The sequence below is a fragment of the Fukomys damarensis genome, unplaced genomic scaffold (assembly GCF_012274545.1).
Source record: "Fukomys damarensis isolate Sample0158 unplaced genomic scaffold, DMR_v1.0_HiC HiC_scaffold_9, whole genome shotgun sequence".
NCBI lineage: Eukaryota > Metazoa > Chordata > Mammalia > Rodentia > Bathyergidae > Fukomys > Fukomys damarensis.
Window position 1 is genome coordinate 43,436,690 of NW_022900921.1, and position 21,328 is coordinate 43,458,017.

The 21,328-nt window shown below is 38.6% G+C and overlaps 1 protein-coding gene across 1 annotated transcript in view; it reads right to left on the reverse strand.

Annotated features, from left to right (window-relative positions):
• Positions 1-21,328, reverse strand: part of Aff3 (AF4/FMR2 family member 3) — a 399,929-nt gene that overhangs the window by 172,564 nt on the left and 206,037 nt on the right. The window contains exon 7 of the mRNA XM_033761487.1: positions 3,526-3,606. Coding sequence (XP_033617378.1) covers positions 3,526-3,606 — 81 coding nt within the window. The remainder of the gene's footprint in view (positions 1-3,525; positions 3,607-21,328) is intronic.

Genomic DNA, 21,328 nt, shown 5'->3' on the forward strand with positions numbered 1-21,328 from the left:
GCAAAGGAAGTAGAGGTCAGAGTGATGTAAACCATGAGTAAGGAAGCCTCTAGAAAGTGGGAAAGGCAAGAAACAAATTCTACCCTGGAGCCCGGGAAGGGGACACCCACGCCTTGAATCTCAGTGAACTTTCGGATCTCCAACTCCAGGGTGGGGAGGCAATCCTATAGTGTCTCAAGTCACCAAGTGTGTGTGTTTGTTACAGCAGAAACAGGAAACTAAGGTAGGCTTATTTCATTTGCATAAGAGAAATGATCAGTACTTATAGTGAGCTTTTTGGAAAAAAAATGCATTATCAAAATCATGTAAAGTTCTTAAACTTTGTGAAATCACTTTTTCTTTTTTTCTTGGGCAAGGCAAAAAGACCTAGAGTAGTTCCATGCAACTCCTAAGTAGCCCTAAAAATCCACCTTTTTTCCATTTATACTTATTTTTTATTTTATGAAAAAATAAAACAAGATTTCATTATCAAATAAGAGAATAATAATGGTTAATAGAATATTAACAAATAAAAATTGTTGTATCATTGTGTTCAAACTATTTAGCAGATAAAAATGATTTTCTCTTACAAAAAAGAAACAAACAGAAAATAGCGTATAGTTGGGTTTCTGTATATTTGATTTCCAGATCTTACTTATTTTGCATAAATGTAACTTTTTATCCTTTGACCCAGTGTTTCTTACTACCCTCTCCATTCAGCAGCCCCACAAATAGCACTGTACTCTCTGCTTCTATGAGTTTGACTATTTGGGATTCTACTGATAGGTAAGATCATGCAGTATTTGTGTTTTGTGTCTGGTTTATTTCACTTAGCAAAAGGTCTCTGATACATATGCTACGTGAAAAATAATATACATATATGATATATCAGAAATGGGACTGTAGTTAACAATATTATATTGTTTGTTGTAATGCACATTTGAAATTTGCTAAGAGGACAGATCTTTAGAAATGTGCTGAGAAGGTAGTTTCTTTCTTTCCTTCTTTTTTTTTTTTTTTTTTTTTTTTTTTTGAACCAGGTATTAAACTTGGGTCCTTGTGCTTGCAAGGCAGGCAGTGGAACCACTGAGCTAAATCCCCAGCCTGGGTAGTTTCTTATTGTGAAATAAGAATAGAAGAAAATGGAAATTATGTGAGGTGATGGATATATTAATTACCTTGATTGTGATGATTATTTCTCAGTATATACAAATATAAAAACATGATGCTGCTCAACTTAAATATACCTGATTTTTATTTGTTAGTTACATCCCACTAAAGCTATAAAATTAAATTTTTGCATTAATGACTTAAAATCTGTTTCACCTCGGAATTAAGCTATTGCTTATGCTTAAGTATTTATTTGAAATGAACAAAATACATTTTAGAAAAGTTGTAGAAAAATGTGCTTTCATATGTGACCAACTATGTCAACTAAGGATATGCATCTACGATAAAAACACTATACTTATTTGGGTGGATTCAGTAGTCAGCCATTATTTTGGTCAGATTACGTGCAAAGATTGTAAAAATTCTTCATGCTATTCTAAATGTGGCAAGATGCCACTGGAAATACATACTGCAGAAACTATTCAACTAAATTTGTCTGTATTGAAAGGGCGAGAAGCCTGGGAACTTGAGGCTTAACTTAGGAGATGACACATTCTTTCATTAGGTAGTGTCTGCAAAGCCTGAACTGTTTACTATGTGGGATTTTACTAAAAATGTTCATCAACCTCTGATTTAAGCAAGGTATTCAGAAAGAATTAGATATATTGTAAAAACAAAAGAGTCCTGAAACAAATTGAGAAATTAAGCTGTTGATACAGAGGCTATTTGAAACTAGAGTGAGAAAATGACAAATACTCTGATACTTATATTAATTTACTAACCATTGAAAAGCCTGACTAGAATCCTATGTCATGCCATCCACACACACACACACAAATTTTTTTTAAAAACCCTAAAAGCTGTAAAAGAATTAAAATAAAATAGAGACTGTTGTTAGAATGTGAGAGCAGGGCAGATCTTTTTGCTTTCACATTAAGATTAAACACTTTTCTAGTATAAAAGGCACATAAATAAGGTTACAAAAATGGTTACATTATATATAACAGAAAAATGAATAAGATATAAGAAGTTCCTACAAATCATTTTTATGAAGTGGCAATGGATATGAATGGGCAATTTACAATGGAAAAAACAGTCACCGCCTGAGCTTAGAAGTAATTGGGGAAATGCAAATTAAAACAATGAAATATCAACTTTTCATCCATCATATAGACACAGTGATAAAATACCAGATAATATTAATCATTGGTTAAGATGTATAAAAAGGACTCTTGAAACACAGCCAAGTGTAAATGTGGTTTCCAATAGCTTTGGTGCCATAATTCCTGTTGTTTTTGTCCTTACAGAGGACAGTCCATAGCAGGCATACAAAGGAGCACTTTCACGGAGCATTGGTGGGGACAGTATTTGTAATGACAAATTACAATCTCTGTGTTCATCACAAGGAGCTTGATTAAATAAATTACAGCAAATCCATATGCACAACATTTTGTTGTTTAGAGGGACGAGGAAAATCTCTAGATTCACATGGAAAGATCTCCAAATACCCTTTCTTAATGAAAATAAAAATCAATTCCTAGAATGGAATTTACCATTGTGATTACAGTAATTAATAATTATTTCAATAATTCACTCTAGAAGGTTGTGATATTGACATTTAGCAATGATGTTTATGTATCATGGCTATCTGGGAAAAAAGTAACTCTTATAAAAATGCTTTTAGTACCATACAATTTAAGAAATGAAAAAAATGTCTATAAACATATGTGTCTATGATGCACCAGGAAAATGACTGAAAAGGTATACACCAAACTCTTGTTAATAACATCTATGTTGGGAAATTATGGCTAGAAGCATCAGGGTGTTTTTTCTTTTCAAATTCTTGCACAATTTGATCTTCAATAATGAATATGTAATTATATGTCAGTCTAACGGTTACAGATATTAAAAATAAATGCCTATTATATTCATTATTTAAATATATTTTAGGGCTGATCTTTTTCTGTGCTTTTTCTTAGAAAATATAGCAATCTTTTTGTAAGTCCCAGAAAACATTTTAAACTTTAAAAATATATGTAAGAGAAATTGAATAGCACATCTTGAATTCTAAGACATTCATTTTAACATATATCATTAATTTAATAATAGCTTTCAGAAAGCAAAACAGGACATACGATTCTATCGAGTGTAAAAAATGATTGTAAGATGGATTTCAACCTTCCAAATGTTTTTGATAAAGACAATTATAACAAGTGTCACATTTTTCAGACTATGGAAATGTAGGTAAGTAAGACGGCAAGCCTGATTCTCCTCTTTTGATGCATAATAAACACAAGCCTGCAAACGGTTGAAGACCAGATTGATGTGCCTCTGTAGGGATATTTACATGGCAAAAGACAACCTAATGTCAATCCACTGTCCCTGAAGATGCCCACATGAGTACAGCATATCCCCCTGAGAGGCGCAAGAGCTTACCTTATTGGGAAATGCAAATTTGCTTTGTTCCACTTTGCCTGGTGCTTGAATAGCAGAAAGTGGTGGAAGCCAGGTCATCTCCTGGGGGTAGGGGAGAAGAGATAAAAACAATACTGTGATACAGAGAAGATTCAGAGTCAGTAGAATGTCAGGTGGCTACACACACATACTTAGATGAGGTATGGAAAGGGCAAGAATCGATAAAGAATAAAATGGAAGCCCACTTTTATCATTTGTTTTCCTAATTTGAGTTTGACCAATTCTTGATTGCATGGCTATTGCCAGGTTCCTTTTAGAGCTCAAAAAGAAAAGATTGTCCTATTTTCACTTCATTTAAGACCTTGAGTAAAGGAACAGTTCAGTGCAAAAACTCTGTGGAAACTGCCATACAAAGGAGGCTTGGACTGGATTCCACTAAAGTTGTAAGAGTCTCTGGAGGGATGTATGGAGAACTTTAATTTTAGGTTTCTTTACTAGAGACTTAGAGATAAATGAGTTCCTAGTAAGTTCCATATAGCAATGTCATTCATGGCTAAATATAAAAATATACTATGTGCATGAGAAAAAAGAGAGAATGATGCCAATTTTTATAAACCACAGATTTTATAAGAATATAACTTGAATTACATGTGCAATAATTTGTCATATGCTTTTTGGCGTACACTGTCACTAAATTGAGAGGAGGGAGGGACTGTGTTATCCACTTCTAGTATTCTCCTTTGGTTTCACCTCCTGGAAGATAGTTGCCATCCATAACTGATGATGAGATTAAAATGACTTCTGGTGATCAGAAAGTCAATGTGGAGTTCACATACAGGTTCTGAACCTGTTCCTTGGCTGGCTTCCATTTCCAAACCTAAGCAAGCATTGACATAGTAGCTGGTTCATTTTAACAAGAATGAGGTATTCTCTCTCTTGCAGGGAGGACATCTGTCCTCATTCCTTCTGGTAGGTGGTGGGCTGAAAATGGATTTCACTAGTAATGAATCAATGGTTTTGTGCCTTCTTTCTTTAGTTACTCTCCTCCCAAGAGCCTCAGATGGTACAGAACCAACAGAGATGGAAGGGGGACAAATATGCTCAAGGTCACTCCAGGAGATAACATCATTTCTCCTCCATCATGAAACACACACTGTAGGCAGCAGGAGAGCTAAGCACATAGTTTTCAAGGTTTCTCTTCTCTCATCTGCAGTTACCAAGGGTTTCCATGGACAGCAGAGGATCTACTGACTATCTATGTCTCTCTCTCCTCCACCACTTAGTCCTCAGGTATCCACCAGTGCTTAGCTGGGGGACTTGCTAAGCACAGCTGCCACATCTGTGTCACAACAGAATCTATGTCCAGAGAGTTGAATCCCACTCATTCTCAGGAGAGTACGCCATGTTCTCCAGGAACTGGTCAGATCTTTCCTAGACCTTTGCTACCCAGAAAGTTTTGAAGGCACAATGGGTTTTCTTCAGCTTTCAACCTTGTGCCTCCTAACACTTGGCTTTCCGTTGGCACCATTTCTTTTTTTTTCCACTATAAGATTTCTGATTTTTCTCTTTCATTTAAATTACTGGCTAGGATAGGTATGTGTTTGCGGTAAGTGGCCTGGTATCTTTGCAGAGAAAGTTAATCAGTTAACAAGCACTTGAACTGATTTTTCTTTTCCTCCCATGAAGACTGTTTGATGTGTCCCAAAGGCCATCCTATTCTTCACCAGCCACTCAGTAGCTGCCTTTGCAATTATTCTTTGGTTTGCACAATTTAGACTGTGTCCTTAAGGTCCAAAATTGATAAATACAAACTATTTGTGACTAAACATCAAACTTGTAATACAATCACAATATGCTCATGTTAATGTTGCACAAATTATTTTATAATGCTATCTGCATATCAGTATGCCATATATATATTCATTTTGTGTCTGGCTGTTACAAAAATCATCAAACAACGAAATATGATTTCTGTGTGTCTTCCAGGTACTGAGGAATAAATGAAATGGAAAGTTCATTAAAATATAAATGATAGTACCATGAGCTACATTCCTGCCCCATAGTCTTGTCTTTAACTCTGATCTTTGGATGTTAGCCTTGAAGAATTAGAATCTTGGTTCTTCCCAGTATGTTCTGAGTTTCCTCTTTCCATGGTATTTCTCAGCCCTATTCTTCCACTCAGAACACTAGCACACTAAATTGTTCTTGAAGTCTAATATCCAGTGCTAACCACCTAACAGACATCTTAGTTGGCTCATCAAGAGCTTTTCACATGGTGGGAATCATTCTTAGGCCTACTATAAATCCCCTTAAAATCTCCAATTTGGGATCAGGCTCTCTTTCTGGCTTCTGGGATCTTACACCTGGGCTGCCAAAGAACCAATAGCTATGTCCAATGGTGAAGGTATAGATTTGAAAGCCTGATTTTCTTGAGTTTTGGACCATGATGGGTAGGGAGGGTGATGATGGCAAACCTTTTATACTTGATCTTAGCCAAAAGGCCAAGAAGAGATGAGACACCTTTCAGAAACCAAGTACCCAAACTGCAACCCCAAACCCACTTATATACTGCAAAGTATCGACACTGCAATTAGACCTAAATGTCTGAGGCTTGGCTGCTGGGGTGCCGACAGAGAGGGAGGGCTCTGTGTGCCCACTGCAGCACATAGATTTGCCACCACTGGGCTAGGGAAGTACTTGCACTTGCTTCCAGTCTGCCCTCAGACAGTATCCCTACATTTTATGACTTTCTTTGAGACTCACTTTGGGTCTCACCCTCTCATAACAGGTGACCTTCCCTCTAAAATCACTGAAAAATATTGAGGGTTTTGGGTCTCAATGTTCTTCGAGGATGAATCTGTTGGTATTCACGGCCAACCCCCTTTCTTCTCTCTGGCCAGACTGAAGTCCCAGGTACTTTCCATCTTGAGTATTCCTTTATCCTGGGATCTAGTTCCATCGACATCCCACAGGTTTGCTTTCACTCTCAGTCTTTTCTTATCCACCAGCTTCTTCTGGTAAGACCAACAAACAGCTAAGGCCTTCAGTCCTTCCTGTCCTATCTACCCCTTCTCTACCTAGTCTTTATTTCTCTATTTCACATAATGGCCAACATCTTCAAAGGACCTTTTATTCTTGCTCTTTTCATACCATCCCTCCTAAAATAACCATTTCTTTTTTTTTAACTTATCAACTGAAACTGTTGAAGATAATATATGGAAAACACTTAAAGCCACACGAACAAGCAAGAACTTCCTAAATATATCTGTAATAGCACAGGAAATAATATCAGGAATCAACAAATAGGGTTACCTCGAATTATAAAGCTTTTACACAGCAAAAGAAACAATCAACTGAGTAAAAAGGCAATCTACATAATGGGAGAAAATTTTGCCAGCTATTCTTCTGAGAGAAGGCTAATACCTAAATTACACGAAGAACTCAAAACAAAAAGTAAATTAGGCCTCAAATACCAAATGACCCAATCAAAAAATGGGCAAATGAAATGAACAGATATTTCTCAAAAGGAGAAAATGGCCAATAAGTTCACGAAAAAGAAATTCAACATCTTTACCCAGCCATTAGGCAAATGCAAATCAAAACAACTCTAAGATTTCATGTTATATCAGTCAGAATGGCTATCACCTAGACCACTAAAACAACAAATGCTGGTGAGAAGGTGGGGAAAACAGGAACACTTCTGTATTGTTGGTGGTTATAAACTAGTATAATCACTATGGAAATCAGTATGGTAAGTCCTCAAAAAAAAATAGACATCCCATTTGGCCCAACTATACTTCTCCTGGCTATATTCACAAAAGAATTAAAGACATCATACTATAGTGATGTATGCATATCCACAATTCACAATAGCTAAGCCCTAGAAACAGCCTAGGTGCCTATCAACCAACAGATGAATGGATAAAGAAAATGTGGTATGAATATAAAATGGAATATTAGTTAGCCATGAATAGAATGAAATCATTTTATCTGCAGGAAAATGGATGGAACTGGAGACCATAATGCTAAGTGAAATAAATTGACACAGAAAATTAAATTGTGTGATTTCCTTTATATGAGAAACCTAAAATATAAGTCAATAAAGGAGTAAAATAAAGGAGAGATAGTAGGAAATAAGTAGGCAGACTTTCTGGAGATGGAGAAGCAGAGCAGGAGGAGGGATGAGATAAGGAAGAGGTACATCAAATATGTAGTCATTGCCAGGGATTTAGCTCAGTGGTGCTGCTATGCCTGCCTGGCAAGTGCAAGTTCTGGAGTTCGATCCCCAGTATCAATCAATCAATCAATCAATCAATAAATTCTAGTCGTGTACCAATTCCTCAAAATCTACATCTCTACTGTGTACTACAAACACACACTAATAAAAAGAGAATAAAGATGAAAATGCTTAAAAATAATACAACCGTTTTGTTGCAAATTATACACATAGGAGTTAACAGACATAGAATGCACAGATATAGCTTAAGAATAACAAATAGATACCCATAAGCTCACCACCCACCCTCACATTCCAAGATCTCATCATTCACCTTTCATCAGAACCAGCTCTGATAAAGGTTCTTTCAACTGTCAAGTTCATTAGATTCTCCTGAATGCTCATTTCTTTCTGAAACTTTTTTTCTGTCACAGTTCTATGATGTCATGTCTTCTTGGATCACCTCCGCCTTAAGTTTTCTTCCTTAACTTTGAGTGTTTTGTGTTCAGCCTTCTTACTTCCTTTCCTTCCCCTGGGTAATCTTGATTGTTACTGTGGCTTTAAAAATTATATAGTACTTGCATGATGCCCAAATGTACATAGCTCTCAGCTGTCCACTTTCAGTGACTACTGAATTGCTCCATCAGGGTGTTTGTTTTATAGTCAATTCAAACTCACCATGTTAACTTAAAACTGATCATCTTCTCCCCACAAACTTTCCCTCTTCTTATATTCTAAGTCTTGGTTAATGGCACCAATATCTATTAATTCTTCTACTTAGAATCTTGGAGTCATCCTAGATTCCTTCCCTTCCATCACTCCCTTCCCTATGACACCAGTAATTCACATTTATTAAGCATTTAAAATATAAAACATTGTATAAAATTTATTTAACATAATTTCCTACCAACCCCAAAATGTAGGGCATTACTTCCTCATATTATAGATGAGAAAACCAAGTCACTAAGATGAGATTTTCTGAATGTGCGGTATTCTGCACAAGTGGGGAGCTTCTCCCAACTTCCTCTTGTCTCCTAGACTGTTTTCTCCTCTGTCAAGATCCAGTTCCAATTTTCCTTTCCTATGAATCCTTCACAGGCTAAACCAAGGGTTTGATCCAGTCTTGCCCTGTGCCCCGTTCTCCCACACCTTCATACAGATCTCCACAAGGATATGTGTCCCCTAACTCCTGATGGGCCTCTCAAATGTGGAGACTATAATTTGACTGGGTTCCCAGGACAATGTGCGTGCTCAGGACCTTTCTGAATGAATGCTAAATTGCACAGCACCTCTGGAAAGTGTCCACTTTTCCTTCTGAACTACCATCCTAATCACACCACCATCATCTCTAACCTAAAGCTTCCTGGCTTTTTCCTCTGTTTCCATGCAGTCCTCCACATTGCTGCCAGCTGAGTTTTCTAAGGAGCAGGTCTTACCAAAGGGCTTCACTGGCCCTAAGTCTTGGTAGAACATCATCGTATCCTTAACAACAATGATGACAATGCCACCGTGGAGATAGGGAGGAACCTCCTGCCTCACATTACAGTTTTCAGAATACTGCCTTGCACACCCTTTCATCCATGCCCAGCATTTAAGGTAACAATCATTATCTCTATATTAGAGGGAAGGGTGTTAAAGCTCAAAATGATAAATCGATTTGCCCAAGTTCCCTCATTTCATAAATGCCACAGCTGATGTGTGGCCATGCATTTCCTTACTCTGTGTCCTATATTTGTTTTCCACTGTTCTGCATTTGCGCTCCAAGACTTTATCCTTGTATGTGAGACCTACACTAAGTTTTCAGCCTCATGCCTTTGCATTGCTCTACAAACCTGCACCTGTGGGATAAGTTGGTCTCCACCTCTCTTGACACTGTCCATCTGCATCTGAGTTCCTTTCATCTGTGCTTCTGGGATCCTTCCCTTCCATGAGACTCCTCTCCAATACCATTATCTCTTCAGGCCTCTTCTGACAGCTCCTTTGTTCCAATATGATGTGACAGTTCCCATCTAATGACCCTCCGAAGCACTTATTTTTTCCCTCTTTTATAGTATATCCTATATTCTGTTTTGTTGCTTTCTCAGTAGGTACCACGATCTACATCCAACCATTTCTCCTTCTTCTGATGACCTTCCCTCCAGGATAAATTTTAAAAATCATACCTATGAGACCTAACAATCTCTTTCAAGAGCATTCAGTTATATTAAACATAATCCCCAAATGGAAGTCCTCATAATATCTTTGAAGAGCATTTGATTTGATAAACATAATCTCCTAAAGAAGGACTATAAATTCCTTCTGAGAGGGATGGTATGTACTTATCTTTGTGTAGACTGGAGCTTCTTCCTTAGTAAGTGCTTAATATAAACTTGCTGAATGGAAATGAACATCCACATTTCAATGCAAACTTGCTTGCTAATATTGCTTTATTTATAGCTAAGCATTTCCATATGATTTTTTCATCAAATGAATTCCACTAAATACATGAAGAACAGTAAAAGCAACACAGATATTTAGAACATTTAGGTCTACAAAAATTTCCCCAAATATAAGAATCATTTGCATGGACTATTTGTAATGTAATGCAAACATGAAATATGCTGTGTAATACACATATACAATAAAATGCAGTTTACAATTTGGAGTGGCTTTGTAAGACTGATTATATATTATATTAAAATTCAGGACTAGGGTACCTGGGAAAATTAGGGACAAATAAACATCACCATTTCCTGTTCTGTCACATGTTCAGGAAGCTTAGGTGAGTCACAGGCTCACTATACTACAGTGAATTCAAGCTCTGGTCTTTAAAATCAATCAGATCTCAGCTTGTGGTATCTTAGAACCAGAGGAAAGGGGACTTTAATTATCCTATATCTTAGTCATGAAGATTAAATGAGATAATGCATATAAAGAAAATAGCATAGTCCCTACCACATTTAAGCATTCATAAAAGAGCACTGATTTATATCAAGCTGAATTTCAGAATTAAATTAAAATGAGAAATATAATTTCTCTCTGAGCTTTAGTTGCTGGAAGTCTGAGACAAGAGAATATATGGGAAAGTATGTTTTATTTTTTTAAACAGAATAAAGTATTGTGCAAATACAATCTGTAATTTAGCTAGTAATTATTAATATAAACTATATGTAACTATAGCAGAAAGTTATGTAAAGAATTAAGATTGTTAAAGATTATTTATACTTTATACTGAAGAAAAGGTCTCTAGCTTTTCTCATGGGACAGATCATTAATAAAATAACAGCAGCAATAAGATTTGATATGCCAGCATTTTGGGAAGCTGAGGCAGGAAGACTGCAGGTTCAAGTCCTGCCTGGGCCACTTAGTGAGACGCTATCTGAAAATTTAAAAAAAGACAAACATGGGTAGAGACATAGCTAAGTTACAGAGTGGCTGTGGGTTTCTTCAGTACCACCAAAAGAAAAAAAAATTCAAAAATAAATATTTCAAAATTTCACCTATACCTTATCTCTGGTTATGATTTAAAATATAAACAAAGATAAAATTGATCATCTCTGCTAAAATTTCCTTTAGTTTGCCTCGCATTGTCTTTATAGAGGAATAATATCATTTTGTCACAAGACACTATCCACTGTCCCCAGTGTCTCCACCACCCATGGTCTTGATCTTTAACATTTTATCACTGATTGGCTTCCATTTATAGCAATCCCCCTACCATGGGGTTAGATTCCAAGACCCTACAGCAAATGTCTGAAATTGTGGCTGCTACAGAACTCGATATATACTATATTTTCCCCTTACATATCCATACCTATGATCAGTTTTCACTTTCCCATTGAAAGGAAGCACTTGAGGACTTTTTGTTGATATATCTGAATTACCAGCATCATGGCTCTTGCACTCTGGGGACGTTATAAAATAATATCAGCGTTACTTGAACACAAGTTCTGAGATACCTTGGCAGTCAGTCTGATAACTGAGACAGATACTAAGTGACTAACAGGAGAGTGCTGTATTCAGTGTGGATACACTAGACAAAGGGATGGACAGTGTGAGATTCCACCACACCACATGAAACAGCATGTGATTTAAAACTTAGGAACTGTTTATTTCTGGGATTTTCCATCTAATAATTTAGGACTGTGTGACTGTGGACACTTGAAACTGTGGACCAGGGAGGACTACTCTAGTCCCAGCAGGCAAATCTTTTACCACGTCCTGGACTACACATAGGACAGACAACAATATTTACAGACATTTCCTCTAAAGCTAGTTAATTCTGATGTCATGAGTCTGCTGAGTTTTCCTTTCTTCCTTCTCATTCTTAGCCCTCAGGAATAGGTTGCCCTGCTCCCCGAGTGTGGAGGCCCTCAGTGTTGAGTTTAGGCAGCTAGCCATTGAGATAAACCGACTGCTGGGATTAAGAATCAACACATCTTAATTCAACTCTACCTGATCCACTTCCCTACACACATATCTAATTAGCCAAGGGACTTATTTCGGGAGAGTTCTTATCCTTTGGATAGGCTATAAATGTCAAGTCTCTTTATAGTAAACACACTCACTATTCTCCCAATATGAAGGAACTGGTGGTTAAGCAAGAAGGGTATAGGCTGCTGCATTTCATTCTAACTTTTCCCTGTGCTCCATATACCAATTTTAAGGAGGCCACAGGGCACATGGGCCAGTTTCCATCTTCAAGTCTATACAGAGCAAGAGGGCACCCTTCTGAGATCCACTCTGATGCTGGGTAGACTTTCATGAGCTCATCTGGCACAAGCCCTTCTTTCCCTGCAGAGTGCCCAGTGTTCTGACATCACCTGTATCAGACTGTTTTGGGGCAAACAGTAGGAGGTCTAGGGAATCCATTCACCCAGCAGCTTGGTCTTTGTTACTTAAGGAGAGAAGAAACAGGAATTGATTTTTAGCCTAAAGGCTAATCTGAAAGAGTTCAAAATGCACAGTTGTGAAGACTGGCAAGGCACAGTAAGTTTCCAAAGATATAAAACTAGAAAAACAGCTAATATTTTCTCGTGTCTTCTATTTTCATTTATCTTCTAGGGCACCACGGTCCAAATGTTCAAGATGCTCTGTCATATGGTGCTATCAAGGAACAGGGCAGTGTTTCTGCCTGTTGCATTTGTATACAGTCTTTCCCCAGCCAGATAGGTTTACTTCCTTTCCTTAGCCCACCGTTTTCAGTTTTTTCCTAAATGTCATTCTAACTCCACTCACTTCCCCACTTCTTCTCATTCTGGGCTCTGGGTGAAGGTGTCTGCTGCTGCCTGCCCTGAGCCCTCAACTTGTACATTATCAGTGCCACATGCTACCTGGTACTGAGTTTCCCTTGCCTGTACTGCACATCTTGGTTACTTTGCTCGCTGCTGGGACAAAATTCCCAGCACCCACCAGTTAAAGGAGGAGAGGTTTATTTTAGCTCAATTTGTAGAGGTTTGAGTTCATAGTTGTCTCGCTCCAAGGAAGGGTGGCATCACAGAGGAGAAACAGTCCAGGACAGGGCAAATAGGGAGCAGTATATGGGATCAAAGGAAGATGAGGGATATATGTATCCTCCAGGCCACACTCACAATGATCCACCCCTTCCCGCTAGGCTTCATCCTCCAACATCACACTCAGCTATAAACCCATCAGTGGACCAATCCAGTATCAAAAATCCATGCTCCAGTCACTTCCCAAAAGCCTCACCTAGGAGAGTGTGAGGCTTTGCGAGGGGGCATCTAGCTATAAGCCATAACACTACACTATCAGATTATGCTTTTTAAAAGTTCCTACCAGATTATAAACCTCTTCAAGAGAAGGGGACATGTCTTAGAACTCTCTTAGAATTCTCCCAGGTGTGGCACAATATGTAAAAATAGCAGGAACTCATTTAGCCTCACCAGAATTCTCTTTTCTCACCTGTAACACGATGGCAACAATACATTATACTTGTCCTACCAAGTGCACACACTGTTGCCAGGGTGGAGTGAGATTAAATCGCTTCTCACTCTCTCCTCCACGTCACCGCCCCCTGCCAATTTAGGGGTATACAGCAAAGGGGTATTGGTCTCTTCGGGCCTGGCAAGTGGCTGCCATTAATTCCAGAGATTTTTGTGCTAAGAAATGTATTCTTTTCTAAATCAGATACTGGTCTAATTCTACCACTGGAGAATAAAAATGTAAAATGCTGAAGTGGGTGCATATGTGTGGCGGTGGCAGGTACAGAAAAGAATGCTTGTGTTCTTAGTTTCCGTTCCAGAACAATCACCCAGCTTTTCAGTTCTTTCACACATATTATTTGTGTTATGACACTCCTATCAGATAAGTGCCACTGCCAATAGAACGTGGTAATTTTTATTATGCTGCAAATCCTCTCAGAGCCAGGAGCTCCCTGCATGGGGGAAGGGGTCAAGGACTCCTGCCGGCGCAGCCTTGGAAAAAGAAGAATGGGAGCAGTGCTCCCTGATGGGACTGAAGGGCACATCCTGAGGGCCGACCCACCCCTGGCATTTGTGTGGGAGGACCTGCCACCTATCAGCCTGCAAACAGAGACTCCAGGTCAGATACCATGGCCTGGCAGGCTGCTCAGAACTCTTGCTCCATACCTCAGAGTTGGCTTCTTGATCAACAGAAATGAAAGTCATCACCATTCTACTACTCTATAACAGGTGGACTTATGTTTGAAAAATTAGTGCAGTGCCTGGCTTTTAAACTTATAGCTGTCCCTGCCCTCTATGAGGTCAACTATTCAGGGATAATGGGGTAAAGATTAGTGAACTCAGTCTGAGAAGCAGCATTCAATTCAGGTTTCACAGACTGACAAATACAAATAATTGCAATTATGATTTTTATGGAAATGGTACTCATGGAATGATTTGTGAAAAATAGTACCTACCTACTGGTGGAAAAAATGCATTTTTTTTTTTTAAAAATCTGATTTTCAGTCCTAAAGTTTAGCCTGCTGAAATGCCATAAGCCAAAACTGCAATTGATTCGGACCTGGGTACAAATAAGCAAATAATCAAAAATACTGAAAAATGAGGTTATCAAAAATCATAGTGAAGTCTTATTTTTTTAAAATGGAAAGCTGAGGAATAGGGTAAATTTAGGCCAAAATGAGGCTGAGAAAGGGATTCCTAGGAACTGCACACTCATCCTTCGGCAGCCACCTGGGGCCTGGTTCCAGGAACCCAGAAGATACCAAAATCCCAGGATCCTAATGTGAATGGCACAGCTCTGGCAATAATCTATGCGTATCTCCTCACGTACTTTAAATCACCTCTAGGTGGTTCACACCTAATCCAACTCAAATGCTATGCAAACAGTTGTTACCCAACTGTTTAGGGAAAAAATGACAAGAAACCAAAGTCTCTACAGGTTCAGTACAGATACAGTTTTCCTCTGAATATTTTTAATCACTGATCAGCTGAATCCATGGATGCAGAACTAACAGCTACAGGGGGCTGACTGTGTCTGTGCTTTCTGGGCTCAAACTTACTCCCTGGGTGGGAAGATCTCACACTGGGGTACTGACTCATCTAATTCACTGCAGTGCTAGGGCTTCTGCACTTACTGCTGTCCCCTACCCTCATGAGCTCAGTCATCAGGGACAGAGTGGGGTAAACATCGATGGCCTCAGTGTGAGAAGCCGTGTTCAATTCAGGTATCACAAATGCAAAATCCCACCTTCAAACTGGAGACGCTGGGGATAGCTCATACCTGCACATCGTACTTGCTGCTTGCTTCTATGAGTCCACTTATTTAAGAAACTGAGGTTACATATCACCTCTATCGCGTTGTACAAAAAGTGCTGCCTACTGTAAGGACACCAATCCCACATCATCTCCTTGACCTCAGCTGTCCCTAGAAAGTGTGGGCTCTTAGAGAGAACACTGAGGAAAGTTAAGACACAACCCTCACCCTCAAATTTTTACTTTCTTGCTAGATCTCTCAATTTTGGACTTTTCTTGTTACAGGATTTCTTGTTACAGGTATGATTCTGTTGTTTCTCACCTTACTTTTGCGGTAGGAAGATGGAAGTGACCTATCCTATCCTCTTGTCCCTCTGTATTACTTGTGTACCGGTTCCATTTACTTGGAACCTTTTGGAACAATAAAAATGATATAGTTCTAAAGTCTAGTTTTAGATTCACCTGGCTTTCCGTGTTCATTTTATCACTCACATTTGAAATATGTTATAATTCCCATCTCCATTGCAGGGGTTATTTCAGAGCTGCTATATGTGCTACATGCTACATAGCGTAATTGAGTTAAATCTTTAGAGTTTGAAGAAGAGGGGTTGTGGGCTGCAATGGTTTCAGAAGCTGAATGGATCTTGTTAAACCCAGGCGACTCCAAGGTTTATCACCAAGTCCTAATGGCAGATCGCACATCTGCTACTCTCCAATACTCTCATTTCCTCCAGGAGTACAGGTATGTAAGAGTGCTAGAAAGAAGCAGCCATTTGGTCTAATTTTAAATTTAAAAAATTTACATGAGAAAAACAAAACATGTGAAGAGTACTGAAAGGATTCCCCAAATCCCAAATCTGAGAGTGGAACTTTGCTGTTTCATTTCTGAGAAAAATTATGCTAAGTCTGGATGTATACGAAGCAAGCCAAATTCATGACCAGCTTATGAGAAAGATCTTGCTGTTAATTGTGCCACTGTCACCTTATCTCTTACTCATATGACAACTTTTAACGGTAGCGTAAACACATAGAAATTAGCCTGATATATAGATTATTATTAATGTTTGAACAAACATGTGGTTTGCAATCACCAAATTGTTCTTCCATATGTGTTTAAAGGAAAAAAGGGCACTACTTGGAATGGAATGTACAGGAAGGCTGGAGCAGAGTTGCTAGAAGGGAAAGAGGGAGATAATCACATTCTTGGTCATGTGTTCCATGGCACTCGTTCCTGATCCCCTTTCTAAAGACAATCTGGAAATACACAACTGAAAAACAACTTGCATCAATCAATGAGAAATAGAATGCTGGAACAGAATGGGCCTCACTTTATATTGACCTGCCTGTAAACCAGCATACTCATCTTGGGAAAGTTTATCTTTCTGATTATTAATGTCCTTATCTGTGAAATGGCGTTAAGGATCACATGTTGCAGGACTACATAGTGATAAATATGCAAAATGTCCAGCCTGTCTGGCACATACTAGGTGCTCAGTAAATGATAATTATTGCTATAATAAATACTAGCTTTATAATTACAGTCAGCAGCTTTTGGCTTGGATCTTGTGAAGGGAGAAGATAAATATAGAAGACAGTTATGAGATTTTAAAAAAATCTATTTTACTCAGTTAATTATTTAATATTTAACTGGTTAATTATTCATAGTCAAATAGAAGGCATAATAAAAGTGTGCTTATTAAACAATAATTTGCTTCCCCAACTCTCCCTCTTAGAGTGCCATGAGCACAGAAGGAAGGGAGTGTGATATCTTGGAGTCTGGTATTTTTCTTAAAAGGGACAGTTAGGAGCAAAAAAATTCATCCTCTTTCTAAAAGCTTGGGTAGGACGCTAAAGAGTTTAGAAGTGTTGCCTTTATGTCTGTGGACTACACACGAGGGCAACACTCAGGACAGTATAGGGGGTATTGGACTCAGGTTTTCTGACTGAAGGATGTAATAGGCAGGCAACGAATAAATACTACGTATATTCTAGTTCATACATGCACAAATAGAATGCCTTTTCCAACCTAACCAAGTACTTATCATTCACAATGGTCATAACGTTTGCAGTTTAAGATGCAACAGCAAAACCAGCACATATTTATTTTCCTTTATGCACAATTTCTTGGGTAGACTTGTTGCTACCTACTATAGATCTTAACAAACAGCATATGATTCTTAGGTCAAGAACTTTCATCTTTTCTTGTAAAGGAAGCATTTAATGGCTTCTCTTTGTCATATCCAAATTTTCAGCATCACTATTCTTGAGTGTTAAAGAGCTTTATTAAGTAATTACTCAAACACAAGCAATGGGACACCGTGGAAGTAGGTCCTACAACCAAGACAGCTACTAAGTAACTGATGAGTGGATAGCATACACAGTGTGGATACAATGAACAAAGAAATGATTCACACTGTAGTCAAGAGAGCAGGCATGGGAAAGATTTCATCATATTACTCAGAATGATGCACAATTTAAAGCTTGTGAATTGTTTATTTAATTAATATTGTTGGATCTTGGTTTCTTGTGAGCAGAAAGCAAATCCACAGGGAAAGGGAGGTGAAGGCTACTGTGTTAAGTTCATACAAATATTTCTTCAATATTTGAGAAGTGATTTATAAGTCACTGAATGGCATTGCCCTGGGAAAGGTAGGATGACTTCATAGGAATCAGAAAATGTTCCTACAAATCCTCCAAACATTGACAGCCCAAACATCAATGCTGAAATAGGGCTGCTCATCTTTGGGGAAGCAATCTCCCTACTTTTAAACCATAAAGTTACTATCCTTAAAAAAGTGAAGCAAAAAATTAAAAAGTTTTCCTGCAAAATAGTTTAGATCTGCAAGAAAAGAGAAGATAGAGCCAGAATAAAAATGAATGACAAGTACTTTTATGAGAAGAAAACTGAGTTTATTAAAGGAAGACTGAATTAGTATAGACTGATAAATAATATTTTGTAAAAAGAAAGAAATAAAAGTGAAAGAGAAAGGTTCCAAATTAATGATATCTAAAGGTGAAGCACCTGAACTCAGCTGCTGAATATGTCTTTAAAGGGAGAAAGTAAGCCATGATGAGTTCACAGCTGTGCCTAGGAGGAGACTGGGGAAGAAAGGCTCAGAACATACACAGAACAGGGGACAATCCACAGATCTCAGAAGTTTCTATTCCTTGATCCTCACTGACAACACAGACTCTGCTCCCTGTGTTAAGCACTGGGTAGTGACTCAATTTCTACATAAAAATACTAACATGGGGATTATACATATATTTTTACTGAGGTCACAATGTGGTGACGTGGGTTGGTTGATAAGAGGTCTATAATCAGGGGAAAGAGCTTGACTCGCACAGCTCATCAGTTCAGTTTCTGAACTGTGTGCCCTCACTGGACCCCACACTACCTGCGCTATGCTTGGTGCTGCTCTGGGTTTTGGGACAGCACAGAACACAACATGTCTGGCTTCTGCTCTCAGGAAGTGCAAGTTCCACTGGGGGAGATGAGCAGTAAATAAGGAGCAAACCCATGTAAACACAGCAGGTCTATATATTCTTCATCACATTGGTCTGATGGGGTTAATTAGTATTTTGATCCAAAAGAGGAGCGTGAGAAGGGTTTGGTTGCTGGGTGAGACATCAAAGGGGCTGGAGTAGGGAAGAAATATCACAGTGTATGTTGTTTAGAGCTACAGAGAGGGCTGTGGATTTTATAAACTTGACAACGGTTTCTTTTGTCCATGAACATCCTTTGTGCTAAGCATGGTATCAGTGCTGAGATTCAGCTATGCATAAGATGTGTGCCCTCATGGATCCTGAATTCTGGTGTCCCGAGGCAGACAGTAAACACATATGCAATACGATCCAACATTACATAATATAACCCTGCCTAGTCCAGCCCGCAGAAGGTAACATACAGTGTCATCACTATGAAAACCCATGTGTCCATACAATGGCTGTCTCTTCAAGTTGCTTGTTCTAGAAACATTCAAGATCCCAAGCAGGGTGGGAGATTCAGGAATCCTAGATCTGGAGCACCTGTATCCTCCAACTTTGGAGGAGCCCCATGGGCACTGCAGCAACTCCTGCTCTCTCTTTTGTCTCTATTTCTGATACAACTGTTTTGTGTCAGTTTGTTCTTCTCTATTCCTGACCCCATGAAGTTCTTAATTTCATTTGGGATACCTGATGGTCTGGAAGCACAGGATTTCATTTTAATTTTTAATTCAATTGAAAAAAACTTCATGTTATTTTTCTGCTTATATAAATAATTCATGCTTCTTATTAAAAAGTTAAACATTGCAAAAAATACTAAATGGAGGACAGTGAAAAGCCCTAGGAGCCTAACACCCACGGATAATGCCCACAGTGAACAGTGTTAAGCACTGGGAACTGATCCAACTTTTATATGCATATTATAACATGGGGATTACACATATATTTTTAATGAGGTCATACTGTTTGGTGACATATTCTTTTTCACCAAACATTTCTCTCAGCACAACATACAAGCATATCTTCTTTTCAAAGACTATACAGGCCATCTCTCTGCCTGCAGGTGCTATAGTTTACTTAATCAACTGATGCAGAACAGTGTATTTATGAGACATATCACTTCTTGCTCAATTTTTTTGTATCCTCTACTCATTTTGATACTAGAATATTTATTTTTCCCATTGTTGTTGAATGTGTACTTTGAGTATTCAGAAAATGAATGGTTTTCCTTACTAGTTGGGCTGTTATATAAATATAGTTCTCACATCATACATACATGAAAGAAATTCCTGATGTAAAAATAGACAAGAAAACTTGGAAGGAGAAACAACTCTTGAGAAGAGAAGGCAAATGTTGTCACTTTCCACTGAAAAATATCCAATACGGTCATGAAAGTATGTGGCAGGTGACTTTTGTTGCCTAGAGGCAAGCTTTTCTAGATATTGACCAAAGAAACTTGATTTCTAGGGATTTTATCGTAATAAAAGCCTCAATAGGCCAGGATAGCGAGGTTCCAGTGGAACCAATAGACCCATTTAAGAGTGGATGTGCGACTGTTTCCCATGGACACAGCCTGGCATTGGCCACCAGAAGACAGAAAGATGAAGTCAAAGATGTGATCTATGCCCTTGGGCTCTTCACAGAGAGAGAACCAGACTTGCACATTCCTGCACACATATGTAGTGAGAGGGATCTTGGTGCAGTAACAAAATGTTCTAAATTGAAAACTATATTTTGGGGATGGTTGTACAACCCATACATTTACTTACGTTACTACGTATCACTCAGATGCACACTTGGGATGGGTAATGTTGGTACATAAGCTATGCCTCAATAAAGCTCTTAAGAAGTAGAGTGAGGAGGAGATACTGTGCTGTGCACAGAGCACTCTGACAAAAGGAACAGGGGACAAGCACCCAGGCGAGGACACCTTGAGGGAACAGCCACGCAGCCTCCAAGCCAGCCAGACAGGCAGGATGCCGGCGTGCTATGTTGGGCCAAGAACAGCTCTGACAGGAAAGGCAGGAAAAAGGAGATTCAATAGATTCTAGAGCTGCAAAAAAATTGCAACCGAACAATTTTAAATGTCACTTTGTTCATATATTTCTTTTTTCAAACTTTATGAATCTCCCAATTATTTCTAAGCCCCAGGAGACAAAGGGAACACCACTGTGTGAGGAAGCAGACAGCAATGGATTTGGAAGGAGGGTATGTGGTGGAGCCCTGGGGAACCTGAGGTAAGGGCTGCCTCGGCAGGCAAGTGTAATTTCTCAAAAGAGGACGCTCACCTGGAGGAATCAGGTTAGTTGCATAAGGTCACAGAATCATTGTGTGGCACATCTGAGAGGCAGCATTCCGGCTGCACTTTTTTTCGATTTTCTTGCAGTTTGTAGAAGAGTGATAAGAACATCTAACCAAGGCTTTGGGAGATTTAATATGCTGTATTTGA